General features: G+C 39.7%; 2 protein-coding genes across 4 annotated transcripts in view; one reads left to right on the top strand and one right to left on the bottom strand.

Annotated features, from left to right (window-relative positions):
* rtca (RNA 3'-terminal phosphate cyclase) overlaps positions 1–4,823 on the bottom strand; it is an 8,655-nt gene extending 3,832 nt beyond the window's left edge. The window contains exons 1-7 of the mRNA XM_067595987.1: positions 4,652–4,823; positions 4,404–4,504; positions 3,556–3,699; positions 2,978–3,101; positions 1,281–1,339; positions 551–692; positions 307–428 (exon numbers count right to left, since the gene is read on the bottom strand). Coding sequence (XP_067452088.1) covers positions 307–428; positions 551–692; positions 1,281–1,339; positions 2,978–3,101; positions 3,556–3,699; positions 4,404–4,504; positions 4,652–4,696 — 737 coding nt within the window. The 5' untranslated portion in view covers positions 4,697–4,823. The remainder of the gene's footprint in view (positions 1–306; positions 429–550; positions 693–1,280; positions 1,340–2,977; positions 3,102–3,555; positions 3,700–4,403; positions 4,505–4,651) is intronic.
* Positions 4,824–6,816: 1,993 nt separating this feature from the next.
* Positions 6,817–17,676, top strand: LOC137187234 (NACHT, LRR and PYD domains-containing protein 12-like). Of its 3 annotated transcripts, XM_067595990.1 has the most exons (11): positions 6,817–6,973; positions 7,286–7,444; positions 8,023–8,127; positions 9,324–9,556; positions 9,690–11,727; positions 12,911–13,084; positions 13,740–13,913; positions 14,486–14,659; positions 15,352–15,525; positions 15,986–16,159; positions 17,021–17,676. In XM_067595990.1, the coding sequence occupies exons 2-11, from the start codon at positions 7,317–7,319 to the stop codon at positions 17,034–17,036; spliced, it is 3,390 nt and encodes a 1,129-aa protein (XP_067452091.1). In that variant the 5' UTR covers positions 6,817–6,973; positions 7,286–7,316; the 3' UTR covers positions 17,037–17,676. The 3 variants fall into 3 exon arrangements, with proteins under 3 accessions (XP_067452091.1, XP_067452093.1, XP_067452092.1); XM_067595992.1 differs by lacking the exon at positions 15,352–15,525; XM_067595991.1 differs by lacking the exon at positions 14,486–14,659.
* The last annotated feature ends 200 nt before the right edge of the window (positions 17,677–17,876 follow it).

The raw sequence follows: 17,876 nt of genomic DNA on the forward strand, positions 1-17,876 counted from the left end.
ACCCAAAACTCTGCGTCCACCATGTTGTTTTCTCGCTGTCAGTATATTTGGAAGAAAAGTAGTTTGATGATGTGATGTTACAGATGTGGTGCTACAGAGCGGAGGAGGAAGTGACATCACAGCCGCAGACAGAACAGACTGGGAGGATGTTGGACGGTCCATCGATGTGTTCTGACAGCTCTCAGTAAGTTAACAATGATCCACACGTGTGACTCCAGCACGCCGTGACTTTTATGATCTTTATACTAACGGCGTCTCTGCTGGGAAACGTATCCGTGGTTTAGTTTATGTGTGACTGATACTCACATGATGCCGTTGCCGTTGCCGCAGGCCTGGTCCTTCTCCTGATGCGACTGGATGTTGATGTAGAGTTCTTTGATTTCCTTCCTGATGGTTCGAACCGCCGCCGTCGACATGTCTTTAGCCAACTGAACACAAACACACAAACACTCAACACCAGTCGACTACAACGTGTCAGCAGCTCGATTCTGTATCTGAGACAACGCGACTTCCTGTCTGACGACGCTGATGATGTCAGCGTCAACGTTACCTTATAAGGCAGAACGCCGGCTACGAACGCTCGGCCGTAGATCTTAGTGATGTTTCCTCTTTCTGTCATGACGACGGGCTGCAGCTCTTTGACCGGATTCACCGTCACCAACACCTCACCTCCACCTTTAGGGTAGTAACCCCTGGCAACACACACACACACACAGTCAGAAACACACACACACACACACACAGTCAGAAACACACACACAGTCAGAAAAACACGCACACACACACACACACACACAGTCAGAAACACACACACACACACACAGAGTCAGAAACACACACACACACACACACACAGAGTCAGAAACACACACACACACACAGAGTCAGAAACACACACACACACACACAGTCAGAAACACACACACACACACACACACACAGAGTCAGAAACACACACACACACACACACACACAGAGTCAGAAACACACACACACACACACACACAGAGTCAGAAACACACACACACACACAGAGTCAGAAACACACACACACACACACAGTCAGAAACACACACACACACACACACACACAGAGTCAGAAACACACACACACACACACACACACAGAGTCAGAAACACACACACACACACACACACACACACACAGAGTCAGAAAAACACGCACACACACACAGTCAGAAACACACGCACACACACACAGAGTCAGAAACACACGCGCACACACACACACACACAGTCAGAAACACACACACACTGACCTCATCTTGACGTCACAGTCAAAATGGACGCCAAACTTCTCCATGATGGGTTTAAAGACCTGAAGAAGAAAACTGACAGTTAAACGTGACTGTAACTATTGATCATCTTCATTATTGATCATCTTCATTATTGATCATCTTCATTATTGATCGATCAGTTCTTCAGTTTACTGAAACCAGAAATATTCACATTTACTTTTTCCTTCTTAAAAAACGACTCAAAACAATTAATCGATTATTAGAAAGTTGGTGATTAATTGAATAGTTGGTAACTAATCAATGAATTGATGAATTGTTGCAGCAAACACACAACTCTGTTTAGCAGTGATGCAAAGTAACAAAGTACTTCTACTAGCGATGCTACTTTATTCTTCTACATTTATCTTACAGCTTTAGTTACTAATTCATGTGTGTTAATGGGGTGGACAAAATATTAGGAACAATATTCACTATAATGCAGCACAGTTCACCAGCAGCAACCACAATAATAAACAGGAAGTACTCTGTGTGTGTGTGTGTGTGTGTATGTGTGTGTATAGAGTACTCTGTGTGTGTGTGTGTGTGTGTATATGTGTGTATAGAGTACTCTGTGTGTGTGTGTGTGTATATATATATGTTATATGTGTGTATAGAGTACTCTGTGTGTGTATATGTGTGTATAGAGTACTCTGTGTGTGTGTGTGTATATGTGTGTATAGAGTACTCTGTGTGTGTGTGTGTGTGTGTGTGTGTATATATGTGTGTATAGAGTACTCTGTGTGTGTGTATATGTGTGTATAGAGTACTCTGTGTGTGTGTGTGTGTGTGTGTGTGTATATATGTGTGTATAGAGTACTCTGTGTGTGTATGTGTGTATAGAGTACTCTGTGTGTGTGTGTATATGTGTGTATAGAGTACTCTGTGTGTGTGTGTGTGTGTGTGTGTGTGTGTGTGTGTGTATATATGTGTGTATAGAGTACTCTGTGTGTGTGTGTGTGTGTGTATGTGTGTATAGAGTACTCTGTCTGTGTATATATGTGTGTATAGAGTACTGTGTGTGTGTATATGTGTGTATAGAGTACTCTGTGTGTGTGTGTATATGTGTGTATAGAGTACTCTGTGTGTGTGTGTGTGTGTGTGTGTGTGTGTGTGTGTGTATGTGTGTATAGAGTACTCTGTGTGTGTGTGTGTATATATGTGTGTATAGAGTACTCTGTGTGTGTATATGTGTGTATAGAGTACTCTGTGTGTGTATATGTGTGTATAGAGTACTCTGTGTGTGTGTGTGTGTGTGTATATATATATATGTTATATGTGTGTATAGAGTACTCTGTGTGTGTATATGTGTGTATATGTGTGTATAGAGTACTCTGTGTGTGTATATGTGTGTATAGAGTACTGTGTGTGTGTGTGTATAGAGTACTGTGTGTGTGTGTGTGTGTATAGAGTACTGTGTGTGTGTGTGTATAGAGTACTGTGTGTGTGTGTGTGTGTGTGTGTGTATAGAGAACTCTGTGTGTGTGTGTGTGTGTATATGTGTGTATAGAGTACTGTGTGTGTGTGTGTGTGTGTGTGTGTGTGTGTGTGTGTGTATAGAGTACTCTGTGTGTGTATATGTGTGTGTATAGAGTACTCTGTGTGTGTATATGTGTGTGTATAGAGTACTCTGTGTGTGTATATGTGTGTGTATAGAGTACTCTGTGTGTGTACTATGTGACCTTGAGCGTGTAGTCGATCTGAGGAGCCATCTCTGCGTTGGTTCCTCCCTTCAGACAGAGCTGTGAGGAGGCGTCAGCGTACAGAGCACAAGGCAGAGCGACCTGCAGCAGCAGACACACACTCCTGACACACACACACACACACACACACACACACACACACACACACACTTCATTAAAACAAACCAGTAGATTAAAGAATCTACAAATACATTTAATTCACATGATTAACGCTCCACAACCTCTTTAAAGGATCATTCTGCTGATTTTTGTCTTCATGTTTGGATCCACTGATCTACTAACAGTGTTGTTTGTGTATCAGAGCTGATGTATCTGATTCCAAAGAGCAATAACAGTGATCATGTTTCTGGCAAGTTATCATCTTATCACTATTTTTTACTTTTTGCAGCCGTTTCTAAACAAACGAACATGACCAAACTCTTCATGATGAAGGAACAACAACAGAGGAATCAGATCTATCAGGCTTTCATACACACACAATACTTGTTAGTGTCTCAGTTCATTGTTGGTTTGGATCCAAACATGAGATTTATTCACTAGAATAACGATGACCTCACCCTGCCGTCTGCGTATCAGCCGTGTGGTTTCCAGACTGGATCTTTCCTGGAGTCAGACTGATGTCTGTGGAGCCGATGGTGGCTCCCTGCAGACTCCCAGAACACAGATCTGAGACCAGCTGCAGGCCGCTCAGGTGCTGCGGTCTGAACTCACACACACACACACACAATAACATGTTTATTACACTGCTGCTCTATAAAATAACTAACATCTGATCATATTCTATCTGTGAGAAATTCTGACCAAACTCCATTCAGATATTTGATATTTTAACGTTTCCTTTGTTGTAATTAGTATGAAAGTGTGAATAAAGTGAATTAAGTGTTGTATATTAGGTTTTTTTTTATTATTGATGTTGTTCTGCTTCATGGCAACATTTTCAAAAGGTTTTAGAAGAAACTCGATTCATAAATGACACAAATCTCACGTGTTTCTTTGTTTTGCACATATTTTTAAAAAGTACTTTTAAGGATGTTTTTGGATGCTAAAGATTTTCTAATAATTTGCTGATATAAAATCAACCAAGCATCAAGCTACCACCATTAAAATCTAATGGACTCAATCGAGTTTTCTGGAAGAAGAAAAGTCATGATGTCAGTCTGTCTGAAAAGGTTTTTGAATTTAATAATAGTTGTGTAAAGAGGATGAAAGCCGAACTGAAGAGCAGCTCCAGCCGCTTCAGAAACTCTCTTCACTCGTGTTTCAGCAGTTTTATGTGTTTGCAAACAGCTCAGAAACTCTTATTTTCCAGGAGTTTTAAACGGAGTCTGGTTGAATAAACGAGCCGGCGGGCGAACCTCCATGAATAGGCTAACGTTAGCCTGCTAGCCGCCGGCTGCAGCCTCACCTGAGTCCCGGTGTGCTTCTGCCGGCTCGGATTTTGGTGACTTTAATGGCGGACCCGGTGATGCAGCTGAGCGCCGCGGAGACTCTCAGGATCTGCCCGCCCTGCAGAGAACCGACACCGGGGACAGAACAGACAGCGGTGAGCTCGGAACCGGCTGCTGCCGCTGTTAGCATCTGTTAGCATGTTAGCAGCGCGGAACAACACGCAGCGTCTCTGTTTTGTCCGGTAAATCAGTGTGTGGTACTCACTCCCTCCATCACGCTGCCGTCCAGCTGCACCGCCGCGGACTCCATCTTCTCCAACTTCACTTTCTCACTGAAACGTTTTCTGTCCTGCTGCAACCTGCACTTTCTTCTTCTTCTGCTGCTGCTGCTGCCGATGCCTCCACTTTCTTCTTCTGTAACTTCTCTCTGTCAAGTTAGACGGAACCACCACAACCACTTCCGAATACCTTCAAAATAAAACGAAGTGATGCTCTCGCTACAGCTGCATGAAAACTGACGTCACATCCAGATACTTTACTGCAGTAAAAGTAGAACTTCTGCAAGTAAAAATACTTCATAACAAGTCTGAAACGTAGTAGAGTAGAAGTATAAAGTAGCATCACATGGAAATACTCAAGTAAAGTACAAGTACCTCAAAACTATACTTCAGTACAGTACTTACAGAGTAAATGTACTTAATTACTCTCCATCACTGATTGATAAATGTATTTATCTTGTCAAATGATTTGCTGATAAAGCTGAAGTCATAAAAACAATATTTAGACGTTTTTATAATGAAGAAGAAAATGTCCTAAAGCCATCAGTGAATTAATTAATATATTTTTATGATAATCCAAACAATGTTTCATTATCAATCTTCTTATATAGTTTTATAAATAAAATATCATAAAACTAAATGTTAGCGGATTGTAACAATCAAATGATTTAACTGGTTAAATTGGTTTATGTTTTAGTGCTGTTGATAAATTCCAAAACAATACATACTCGAAATAAAACAAAAATATAAATAAAAGCAATTTTATTTTTAAAAAGTATACATATAAATATATTTTCTTACAGTTGTGATTTATACTTTAATAACTGATTTGAATACTTTCAGTCATGTTGCACCGTACAGTTGTTTATAAATCTGTATGCTGTATATTATATATAACAGTTTTATTGTGTATATTGAAGCTTTGGAGTGAATAAACATTTAAAACAGATTTTTTTTTCCAGAAAACATCAGCAGTTTCTGAAATGCTGTCTTTGTCCTTTATCTTGAAGAGCGTTTCCGGTGACGCTGCGTGTTTTCAGGTAACTTGACGCAGCTGGTGCGTGAGGTGTGTCGCCCCCTGCAGGCCGCATGAAGAACAGCAGCAGAAATCACTGAGTCACAGCGTGATGAAGGTTTCTTATAATTAACTCAAAACAGCCTGAATGAAAAACAAATGATGACTTTTATACTTTATAAAGCTCCACAGTTCCCACACTTGTCACTGTTCCTTCTCCCAGTACAACCACTGTGTCATTTAATCCTGTGAGAACTAGTCTGAGTCTTGTTATGATGATTTCCTCCCTTCTGTTCCTTTCTTTAAAGTTATTTGTTATGACTGACTTTTATATTTTGTGATCCTTCCTTCCGTTCTGATCTTCCTTCACCTTTTCTGACAGAACTCCAAGTGGAACCGGTGATGTTATTTCCTTTTGCAAAGTGCTTTTTATTGTCACACTCATTCCTTTTCAGCCCCTCATGTGCTGGTACCCAACAGAACTGTGCATCTACACCATGTCTATAAAGTCTTAGCAAACTGCGGTAAAGTTCGCCGAGTAAATCTTCTTTGACAGTCGTTGTTGGCTGTTTGCTTTCCAAGATGATGATTGAATCTGTGCTTTAGTTCTGATACACAAATCTGTTTTCAGTTTTTGGACTTTTTCTCTAATCTTTGATTTTTGCTGAAATATTGGATCATTTGAACATTTATTGAAATGAAAGCATGTGAGAAGTTTAGAGGGAAAAATCACTATTTGGTGGAGCTGTTAACAACTCATAGACATGTGAAATGTGACCCCGACTACACACTGCTTTTTGTAAGACGTCAAAAGCCAAAAAGGTTGGAAACCACTGGTTTCATCTTTAACAATGTGTTGTATTTTTAGACTTGATAAACTGTGAATCTGTCCTTTAAGTCTGACTGTTGTTGCTGGAGGAAGAACACTGGTGGTGCAACATGAGTGTTATTATTATTATTATGATAATTATTTCAGTGTCAGGTGGTCTGGTGGTTTAGTCTCTGTGGACAGTAGGGTTGGAGTTTTTTAATTCATCTTTAATTCAACAGAGATTTATTAAAAAGTTAAAAAGTAAAGTTCGGAGTAATTTTAGATGAGTTTGTTATTGACTGCTGACCCGCAAACTCTCTCTCTCTCTCTCTCTCTCTCTCACACACACACACACACACACACACATACGTAACTTCCAGTAAGGAAAAAGGCGGGAGGAACAAACAGGGAGCAAAAACGAAAGCATTCCAGTCAGACATTTTCAAGCGAACAGAGCAGCAGAGGAAAACAGTCTGAGGCAGGGTGAGTGTTAATATTACAGCTGCAAATAATGATTACTGTCATTATTGATCAATCTGCTGATTATTTTACTGATTAATTGTTTAGTTGATTGAACTGTGTCAAAAAAATATGAAATCACAGTGCTGATGTCTCCAATCGTTGTTTCCTTTGTTCTTTTCCTGGTTTCTGCGTCCTCACAGTGATGTAACGTGACACACTGCTGCAGTTAAAATAGAGAGAAGTCACAGTTAAAGTCATGTAAACTAATAAGAAGCTACTAAGTTGAGAGGAAGGACTGGGTTTATTATACTGTGTATGTGTGTGTGTCTCCAGTGTTACTGGTTTACCTCTCAGACTCCAGAAGATGAAGGATTTGAAGGAAGAGAAGGACGGAGCAGAGTCTCTGATATCCAGCTGTCTGTCTATGAAGAGTAACCGGTCTAAAGAAGAACCTCCATATTTAATAACTGAACCTGGACCCTCAGACACAAAGTAAGAGACTGTTTCTACTGTAAACTGACCTGAAGATGATTCAGTTTTTTAATCTCATTTGATGACCTACATTACGACAATATCCTTTTATAATTCTGTGTTTTTTCAATTCAGTCGCTGATCTTTTTGTTGCCTGAGCATCGCCTGCATTATTTCTTCATTTATAGCTTTAATTTGTTTGAAGAGTCAGTTGCTTCTACCACTATTTAATACAGGTTAAGTTGCAGACAGATTGTTTTGTTTGTTTTCTAGACATGAACAAGTTAATCTGACAGCCCAGCATCAGGCAGCAGTGCCTTTAGTTTAACTGTTACTGAATTAACTGTTGTATAAAAATCATTTTTTGTAATTTGGCATTTTTACAGCCCAAATGTCAGACAAACGTGTAGATGTTAAAAAGTCTTCAGTGAAATATATCCAGTTTGCAGCTGCAGATAAAATATTTAGAACATGCAGAAGGAGATATGAACATAACTAATTGTTGTCATTATTAAATCATGACCCTGAGCCATGTTTCATGTTAAACCTGCTCTTTACAAGAACTAATGATATGTATAAAACAATTGTTGTTTCCACAGACAGAGAGCAGAGTCTCTGATATCCAGCTGTCTGTCTATGAAGAGTGACCAGTCCAAAGAACCTCCTCTAACCTTCAGTAATGCACCTGGACCCTCAGACACAAAGTAAGAGACTGTTTCTACTGTAAACTGACCTGAAGATGATTCGTGAGACGGTTTCATTAAGGTTGTAGTGTAGATATGAAGGAAACACGGTGGAAAGAAATAATGAACTAGCTTCCATTCAGCTGTAATCTAGAACAGATCTTCATGCACATGTTAACCAGAGACAGAGACAGGGCTGCTGTTGCTATTTGATTTTCCAGTCTAAAAATCTAAAGTAGTAGCAGGTAACCCAGGGTGATATTTACTAAGGATTTAGTAACAAGTCATATTGTGTCTCCTTATTTACTAAAGGACTGCACCAGGGTTTTTTGCAGTTAAAATGGAAGAAAATTGAGTGTTTGGTCTCCTGCAATACAGAATGTGTCTTGACGTGTTCCTGTTCAAAGGCACAAAATATGGGAGGAAGTAATGGAAATGTATACAAACAGCCTGCTGCAGCTGATTTATCACTGCAGACTGACCACTGCAGCAGAGGAAACTGAGTCTGACATTTAACGTTTGGGAAAAGTCAAATGTGTAAAACTGTTGTATCACACTGACACAGAGGGAGAGAGATTATAGCAGAAACAGTGAGAGAGAGAAACACAAATGAAAAGATGCATTATGAAGATATTTAGCAGAGCTCTCTGTTCAGCACCACAACACAAGACAAAAGAGCAGCAGTCTGTTATTTTTCACAAGTGGACTTTTCTGTTTTGCTCAGTTGCCTCCTGCTTATTTTTCCTGACTTTTAATGTCTCATAGTAGCTTAAAGGAGCCCTGTGGAGTTTTCTTGTTAACAGACAAAAGTCATGTTTAGATTGACTTACTGACCAAAACACATTGAGTGAATCCTTGTGGTCTAACAAATGTGTTGAATCCATTCCCTTCCTCATGAATTTGCAAAGCTAATTTATGATGCTAGTATTTTAAATCATGCATTGTTTACATCCATGTTTACTAGCTTGCACTGTTCTTCTTCTTCTTTGCCTTTGCAGACACTTTGTTGTGTCTGTCTAATTACTTTTGAACCATTGTAATTATAGTTATTTAATTAAATTGAATGTGCTGAAGCTCAGAGCCTGAAGAACAAAAAATGTGTGACTGTCCAAATGACAGTCGGGACTGTTTATGTAGGGAAAGAGTTGCATCAACTTGTGAGCTGTCGGTTGGCCACCACTAATGTCGTGTCATAAAGAATGTGTTCATGTCCACAGAAAGCGGAAGAGGAGTGTTTCTGTGGAGGAGCAGCTGTCCTGCTGCTCTTTGTGTCAGGACATCCTGAAGGATCCAGTCTCTACCGGCTGTGAACACTGGTTCTGTAGACAGTGCATCACCTCATACTGGGACCAGTCTACTTCATCAGATGACTCCTCCTGTCCCCAGTGTGGAAAAAGATCCAGAACAAGACCTGGACTGCAGACAGACAGTCAGACCAGCACTGTGCAAAGTAAGACTGAAGATCTGTCTGCTGATGTCATCATCTCTGAAAACAGGACAGGAATCTACCTCCTCTATCCTGCTGAAAATTAACAAAGTGAGACGTATTTCTTTTTAATTTTACCTTTTTTCTTCTCTTTCAGCAGAAAGTGGTCTGCAAGAGATTTTAGATGAATACAAGATTGGTCTGAGAAGGAGATATGAATGTGTGACTGAAGGAATTGATGAAATAGGAAGTGAAATCATCCTCAACCAGATCTACACTGAGCTCTACATCACAGAGGGACAAAGTGAAGACGTTAATACCCAGCATGAGATGTGGCAGCTTGAGGCAGCTTCCAAGATGAAGATCCTTCATGACACTCCAATCAGGTGTCATGACATCTTTAAAGTCTTACCTGACCAAGAGAAACACATCAGAGTCGTTGTGACAAACGGTGTTGCTGGCATTGGAAAAACCTTCTCAGTGCAGAAGTTCACTCTCGACTGGGCAGAGGGCTCAGAAAACCAAGATGTCAGTCTGGTGATTCCGCTTTCGTTCAGGGAGCTGAACTTGATCAGAGATAAGCAGTACAGTCTCCTCATGCTGATCCATGAATTCCATCCAACATTACAGAAGGTCACAGAAGAGAAGCTCGCTGTCTGGAAAGTTCTGTTCATCTTTGATGGCCTGGATGAAAGCAGACCTTCACTGGATTTCAAGAACAATGAGGTTGTGTCTGATGTCACACAGAAGTCATCGGTCAACGTGCTGTTTACAAACCTCATTGAGGGGAATCTGCTTCCCTCGGCTCACATCTGGATAACATCCCGACCTGCAGCAGCCAATCAGATCCCCCCTACATGTGTTGACAGGGTAACAGAAGTACGAGGCTTCACTGACGCTCAGAAGGAGGAGTACTTCAGGAGGAGACTCAGTGATAAAGAGCTGTCCGGCAGAATCATTTCACACATCAAGACATCGAGGAGCCTCCACATCATGTGTCGCATCCCAGTCTTCTGCTGGATCATTGCTACAGTTCTGGAACACATGTTGACTACAGACCAGAGAGGAGAGCTGCCCAAGACCCTGACTGACCTGTACTCACACTTCCTGATGGTTCAGACAAAGAGGAAGAGGCACAAGTATGATGAGGGGCATGGGACAAGTCCACAAGAGCTGACGGAGGCTGACAGTGAAGTTCTTCTGAAGCTGGGGAGGCTGGCATTTGAACATCTGGAGAAAGGAAACATCATGTTCTACCAAGAAGACCTGGAGCAGTGTGGTCTTGATGTCACAGAGGCCTCAGTGTTATCAGGAGTTTGTACAGAGATCTTCAAAAGAGAGAGTGTGATCTTCAAGAAAACACTCTACTGCTTTGTTCATATGAGCATTCAGGAGTTTCTGGCTGCAGTCTACATGTACCACTGTTACACCAACAGCAACACAGAGGTACTGAAGGACTTCCTGGGAAAAAAACACAGTGACTCATCTCAGTATGAGTCGTCTCAGGATGAGTCATTGGAAGATGTGGATGATGATGATGATGATGATGATGATGACGACGACGACGATGACAGAGACGATGACCATTACTCATCTATGGATGACGTCCTGGATGGTGTGGCTGATGATGATGATGATGATGATGATGATAATAATGATGATGATGATGATAACACAGACGATGATAACACAGACGATGACCATTACTCATCTCTTGATGACTTCCTGATGGCAGCCATGGAGAAATCTCTCAAAAGTGAAAATGGCCACCTGGACCTGTTTGTTCGCTTCCTTCATGGCCTCTCTCTGGAGTCCAACCAGAGTCTCTTTGGAGGCCTGCTGAGTCAGACAGAGAACAGTCCAGAAATCATCCAGGGAACCATCAACAGGCTGAAGGACATGAACACTAAGGATGATTATGATGATGATGATTTTATCTCTCCTGACAGAAGCATCAACATCTTCCACTGTCTGATGGAGATGAACGACCACTCAGTACATCAGGAGATCCTACAGTTCCTGAAGTCAGAGAACAGATCAGAGAAGGAACTCTCTCTGATCCACTGCTCAGGTCTGGCCTACATGCTGCAGATGTCAGAGGAGGTTCTGGATGAGTTGGACTTGAAGAAGTACAACACATCACTGGAGGGGCGACTGAGACTGCTCCCAGCGGTGAGGAACTGCAGAAAGGCTCAGTAAGTCCAGATGTGATTAACATTATAAATCAGTGTAGATTAGTTCTTCAAATATGAATAATATGAAATTCTTATTATTGTTAAAATAGCATTATACTTGTTTATAGCTGAAATAATATGTCAGTTATATTTAATCACAGATGTTCTTGAGCTGTTTCAAATGTTGTGAGTGCAAATAATGTTGATTTTTTAGTTGGTTGTGTTCATAGCTGTTAAGTTAATGAACACAGTTATTCTATTTATTTCTAGTAATTATTGGATTTTACAGTTTCTTTCTATTTATCTTCCTTTGGGTGACAGAGGCATCATTCAAACCTGGTAAAACAACTGAAGGACTTTAGAGGTTGGGGCCCAGGTTTTATTATAGCAGCATTTTATCACTACATATATCAGTATTTTACAGTTATCAGTTTCAATTTTCAATTCAATTCAATTTTATTTATATAGCACCAAATCACAACAAAAGTAATCTCAGGGAACTTTTCAAATAGAGCAGGTCTAGACAATTCCCCCATGAGCAAGCAGACTGAATCTGGAAGATAGTCCCACAGGAGAGGAGCCTGATAGCTGAAGGCTCTGCCTCCCGTTCTACTTTTGGAGACTGTAGGAACCACAATTAAGCCTGCATTCTGGGAGCGTAGTGTTCTAGTGGGGTAATAGGGTACTATGAGCTCTTTAAGATGATGGTTAATGATCATTAAGAGCTTTGTAGGAGAAAAGAATGATTTTAAATTCAATTCTAGATTTTACTGGAAGCCAATGCAGCAAAGCTAAAATTACGATATATGATCTCTTCTTCTAGTTTTTGTCAGTACACATGCAGCTGCATTCTGGACCAGCTGGAGAGTCTTTAGAGACTTGTTAGGGCAGTCTGATAATAAGGAATTGCAATAATCCAGCCTGGAAGTAACAAATATGTGGACTAGAGGTTTGATTCCAGTGGTGGACCTTTGTTTAATGTCATTCTGTCTCTCTCTCAACTGTTGCTTTCCATTAAAGGAATAAAATTCCCCAGAAAAAAGTATTTAAGAACATAAAAAATATTAGCTGAACAACTGATGTGAAGAGCACAAATGTTAATCAAAATGGGGAATGTCAAACTGTTTTGTCATCAAAGGCATTCAGTAAATATAGAGTGTCCTTTTTCATGATAACATATGTGGTAATATATATGTCATTACAGACTTTCTGACTCTGGACTCATAGAGACTCACTGTGAAATTGTGGCCGCAGCTCTGAAGTCCAATCCCTCTCATTTGAGAGAGCTGGATCTGAGTGAAAACGCCATGGCTGATTCAGAAGTGAAGCTTCTGTCTGCTGGACTGGAGAGTCCAAACTGTAGATTGGAGACTCTGAGGTCAGTTCACTGGCTGTAGCTTCGGAAGGTTTTGTCCTCCATATACTCAAATCTGTAGAATATATATTTTTGGGGGAATTCAAAAGTCTTCTTCTGTGTAAAAATAACTAAAAAATCTAAACTAATATGAGGTTTCAGCAGTTTAGTTACACATATCAAGTAAGTATCTTTGTGTTTCTTCAGTTTCCCTGCTGAGCTGTAGTGGAGGGATCGTAACTCAAAGAGGGAACTTTGTGCTAAATAGTCTGTAACTTTGAGTTAGACAAAATCAAGTGGGTGTCTACCAGACTGTCAAAGCCTCATATTAGCCTCAGCTGAACGTACAAACTCATTTCCTACAGTGTAGCTGTGTTAGGAAGAGACCACTTTACAGTCAGTATGGACAGGAAGAATGCTTACTGCCACCAATAACATGTTTTAATTACACATACCTACTGAACTATCAAATACAAAAATAATGAGCAGGTTTTTAGTCTAAGATGTTTGATTTCATAATGATCGTCTAATTACAGACTTGACAGTAGAAGGCTGACATTGTGATGATCCACAATAGCACAATGACAAAGTCACTCTGCTTATTTTTGGGAAAAGCTCATTTATGAGGACATAGTTGGACCATAAATGATTTTATTTACATCATTTATTCTTTTTTCAGTTTGAGGGACTGTAGTTTATCAGAGATCAGCTATGCTTCTCTGGTCTCAGCTCTGAAGTCCAACCCCTCCCATCTGAGAGAGCTGGATCTGAGTGACAACAAGCTGCAGGATTCAAGACTGAAGCTGTTGTGTGATTTTCTGGAGAGTCCACACTGTAGACTGGAGACTCTGAGGTCAGTTCACTGACTGTCTGTTACTATTGTTGATCTTAATGTTTAATAACTGAACCTAATTTATGTACGTACATAACTTACATCCATGAAGTTAATTATATTCATGTTTATAATTTTTGGTAAAGAGTCACATCTATATACAGAAGATCCTATCAACTAATATCTGTTTTAAATTGATCAGGTTTACTTATTGAATGAGAAATAATTCTTTAATATATTCTTTAATGTGTTTTAATAAATAATGTTTGAACGTTGACATTGACCTTTCAGAACACACACACACACACACACACACACACACACACACACACACACACACACAGGGGGGACACAGAGAGATCAATGCAGGTGTTTAAACTATTTTTATGAATCAGTGTTGACATGAATAGGTGACTGAATGATGAAAACTCTTTTTCTCTGTTTGTATTTGACAGTTTTTAACCTGCATCCTCTTGGGTCCAGGTGTTTGGAGTTTCCATTTTCTAAACTTCTACATTCTAAATCTTCTTCAGCTCTGAACAGATTATGAGACACTGAATGATTTCAAGTGATGTCATATATTCTTTATTCAGATTGAGGGACTGCAGTTTGTCAGAGATCAGCTTTGCTACTCTGGTCTCAGCTCTGAAGTCCAACCCCTCCCATCTGAGAGAGCTGGATGTCAGTCTCAATGAGCTGCAGGATTCAAGATTGAAGCTGCTGCGTGATTTTCTGGAGAGTCCACACTGTAGACTGGAGACTCTGAGGTCTGTCTGTTACTATTGTTGATCTTAATGTTTAACAACTGAACTTAATTTATGTACATGCATAACTTACATCCATGAAGTTATTTTTTTCCATATTTTTTTACTGCACAAAGTTTAGTCTGTAGTTATTATAATAAAGATGACTGATTCTTAAAGAAACTGTAGAAAATGTCCACTGTTAGTTGTTAAAGTAAATTAATGTTTATAACTTTTGATAAAGAGTCACGTCTATACAGACGATCGTCTCAACTAATATCTGTTTTAAATTGGTCACATTTACTTCCTAAAGAAGAAACATTTCTTTATTGTATTCTTTAATGTGTTTTAATGAATAATGTTTGATCATTGATATTGATCCTTCAGAACACAGACACACACACACACACACACACACACACACACACACACACAGAGGAACACAGAGAGATCAGTGCTGGTGTTTAAAGTATGAATGTAGTATTTTTATGAATCAGTGTTGACATGAGTAGGTGTCTGAATGTTGAAAACTCTTTTTCACTGTTTGTATTTGACAATTTTTAACCTGCATCCTCTTGGATTCAGTTGTTTGGCATTTCCATTTTCTAAACCTCTACATTCTAAACCTTCTTCAGCTCTGAACAGATTATGAAACACTGAATGGTTTCAAGCTGAAACTTTGTCTCCTAAAGTTACATAATTTATTCTTTATTCAGATTGAGGGACTGCAGTTTGTCAGAGATCAGCTGTGCTTATCTAGCCTCAGCTCTGAAGTCCAACCCCTCCCATCTGAGAGAGCTAGAGCTGAGTGGAAACAAGCTGCAGGTTTCAGGATTGAAGCTGTTGTGTGATTTTCTGGAGAGTCCACACTGTGGACTGGAGACTCTGGGGTCAGTTTATCGTTTAACAACTGAACCTAGTTTATGTATATACATAATTTACATCCATAAAGTAAATTTTTTTCATATGTATTTTTTTTACTCTACAAAGTTTAGTCTGTAGTTATAAAAGTTGACTGATTTTTAAAGAAACTGTACAAAATGTCAAATGTTAGTTGTTAAAGTAGAGGGGAGGACACAGAGAGCTCAATGCAGGTGTTTAAAGTATGAATATAGTATTTTCATGAATCAGTGTTGACATAAATAGGTGTCTGAATGTTGAGGACTCATTATCACTGTTTGTATTTGACGATTTTTAACCTGCATCCTGTTGGGTTCAGGTGTTTGGAGTTTCCATTTTCTAAACTTCTACATTCTAAAACTTCTTCAGCTCTGATCAAATTATGAAACACTAAATGATTTCAAGCAGGAACTTTGTCTTCTAAAGTGATGTCATTTATTCTTTATTCAGATTGAAGTACTGCAGTTTGTCAGAGATCAGCTGTGCTTCTCTGGCCTCAGCTCTGAAGTCCAACCCCTCCCATCTGAGAGAGCTGGAGCTAAGTGACAACAATCTTCAGGAGTCAGACGTGCAGCTGCTGTCTGATCTTAAGGAGAGTCCACAATGTAGACTGGAGACTCTAAGGTCAGTAGAGAGTTGGAGTCAGTCCATGCTGGTTTCAGCAGTATTGTATTAAACACAGCAAAGATCCAGTATTTCCTGGTGAACCTCCAACCTTCTCAGTGGCTGCTTTCCTTAGTGAAGCTGTGAGAGAAGAATGGTAACAGGTTTCAGGATTAGACAGAAAGACAGAGATAGAGAGAACAGTCAGACAATCAGATCAGCTAGAAGCTTGTTGTGATCATGTGTTTGAGCTCATGTGAAAACAACTGTTGTTGTTGTGTTCATGTCTGCAGGAAATAAAGCTGTATTACAGCTGACAGCCTTACAAGATGTATAGAAACAGTGGTCCTCATCATCAAACTGTCCTACCATCAAATCTGATCTGAAAGTGTTTGTTCTCTTATTTCGACACTAAAGAATTGATCAGTTCATCTTTGTCAGAGCTCTGAGATCAGTCTGACTGAAGCTTGCAAATCACTGGCTCTGATTTCACAGAACCATCATTTTGTTTAATAACATGTGGTCTTTATACAGACTAGAACCTCTGCTGAAGTCCAGGAATCACAGCAGGTGTTTAGCTGAGAGTGTTGACTGATTAGCATGTGATGATTTAACAGCAGGAAAGATCCTCAAATCCCACAAAGACTCTGTAGCTTTTAAACTTTTATTACAGTTCACATGTATCAATAGTAAATCCATTAGTAAACCGATGAGTGAATGATGTGGTGATGACTTTCAGCAGTTTATTTCCTCTGTTTACTTCAGTGAAATCTGCAGATTAAACAGACTTGAAGTCAAAAGTCTCTGCAGGTCTGTGAGCTTGGAGCTCCGTGTGTTCACTCCAAAACATGTGAACTCTGTTGTTTCTTCCTCTCTCATCAGATGGGAGTCTCTGTAAGAGTGTGAGTGAACATCCAGGAGTGTGTGTTGAGAGAGGATCAGCTGTATCCTGATGATCCTCCATCTGGACCGGAGTCTGGATCTGGATTTTGTCATCTTCACTCAAGTCTCTTGACTGACTACAAACTGAGCAGTTAACTTTGGATTTTGTTGAAGTCAGCACTTTACAGATTTGTTATACATGAGCCGTTTGATGCAGAAAAGATTAACAAAAAAACAGGTGTTATAAGTCAGACTCTGACCCTGAGCCCATATTTATCAAACGTCTCAGAATCACACTGCGAGTTAACAAGGACTCAAACTAATTTATTAAGCAGAAGAGAATTTACTCTGACTTTCAGCAGGAGAAGGATTACTCCTGGAAGAGAGTGAGATGTCACTGTTTTACCACAGTCAGAGCAGCAAAGTAGAAGTAATGACGACGTGTTGTAGCTTTCTCACAGTCTCAGCTAAAAATATTTAACAGTGGTAATTTGGTATATTATGTTTATAGGCAGGTAACCAGGCATGTAACTTACCAAGGTTATGTAACAAAACTATGATGCTAAAATTCATTATAAGATGATATTTACAAACTGTAAAGAAAGCCTCAGAAAAAAATGTAGCCTATACGTTAATTAAGATAACAGGTCATTTGACTCAGTTGTGTGAAATGATCTTGGTTCAGCCACATGGTTTCACAGCCTGTAATAGTGCTGCATCTTGCACATATTGCACAGACACATGTTGCAAACCCTCTCCATGAAGAACATCTTCTCTTCCACTGTCCAATTCCTCTTTCAACTACACCCCAAGTTAACTTATGTCCTCTACATGAAGGTAAATACACTTTAACCCA

Source organism: Thunnus thynnus, chromosome 8 (assembly GCF_963924715.1).
Source record: "Thunnus thynnus chromosome 8, fThuThy2.1, whole genome shotgun sequence".
NCBI classification, from domain to species: Eukaryota; Metazoa; Chordata; class Actinopteri; order Scombriformes; family Scombridae; genus Thunnus; species Thunnus thynnus.

Coding starts and splice junctions, on each gene's coding strand:
- LOC137187234 (XM_067595990.1), top strand. CDS start 7,317: ATGAAGGATTTGAAGGAAGAGAAGGACGGAGCAGAGTCTCTGATATCC. Junction 9,557..9,689: donor TCAGACCAGCACTGTGCAAA/GTAAGACTGAAG, acceptor CTTCTCTTTCAG/CAGAAAGTGGTCTGCAAGAG. Junction 14,660..15,351: donor TGTAGACTGGAGACTCTGAG/GTCTGTCTGTTA, acceptor TTCTTTATTCAG/ATTGAGGGACTGCAGTTTGT.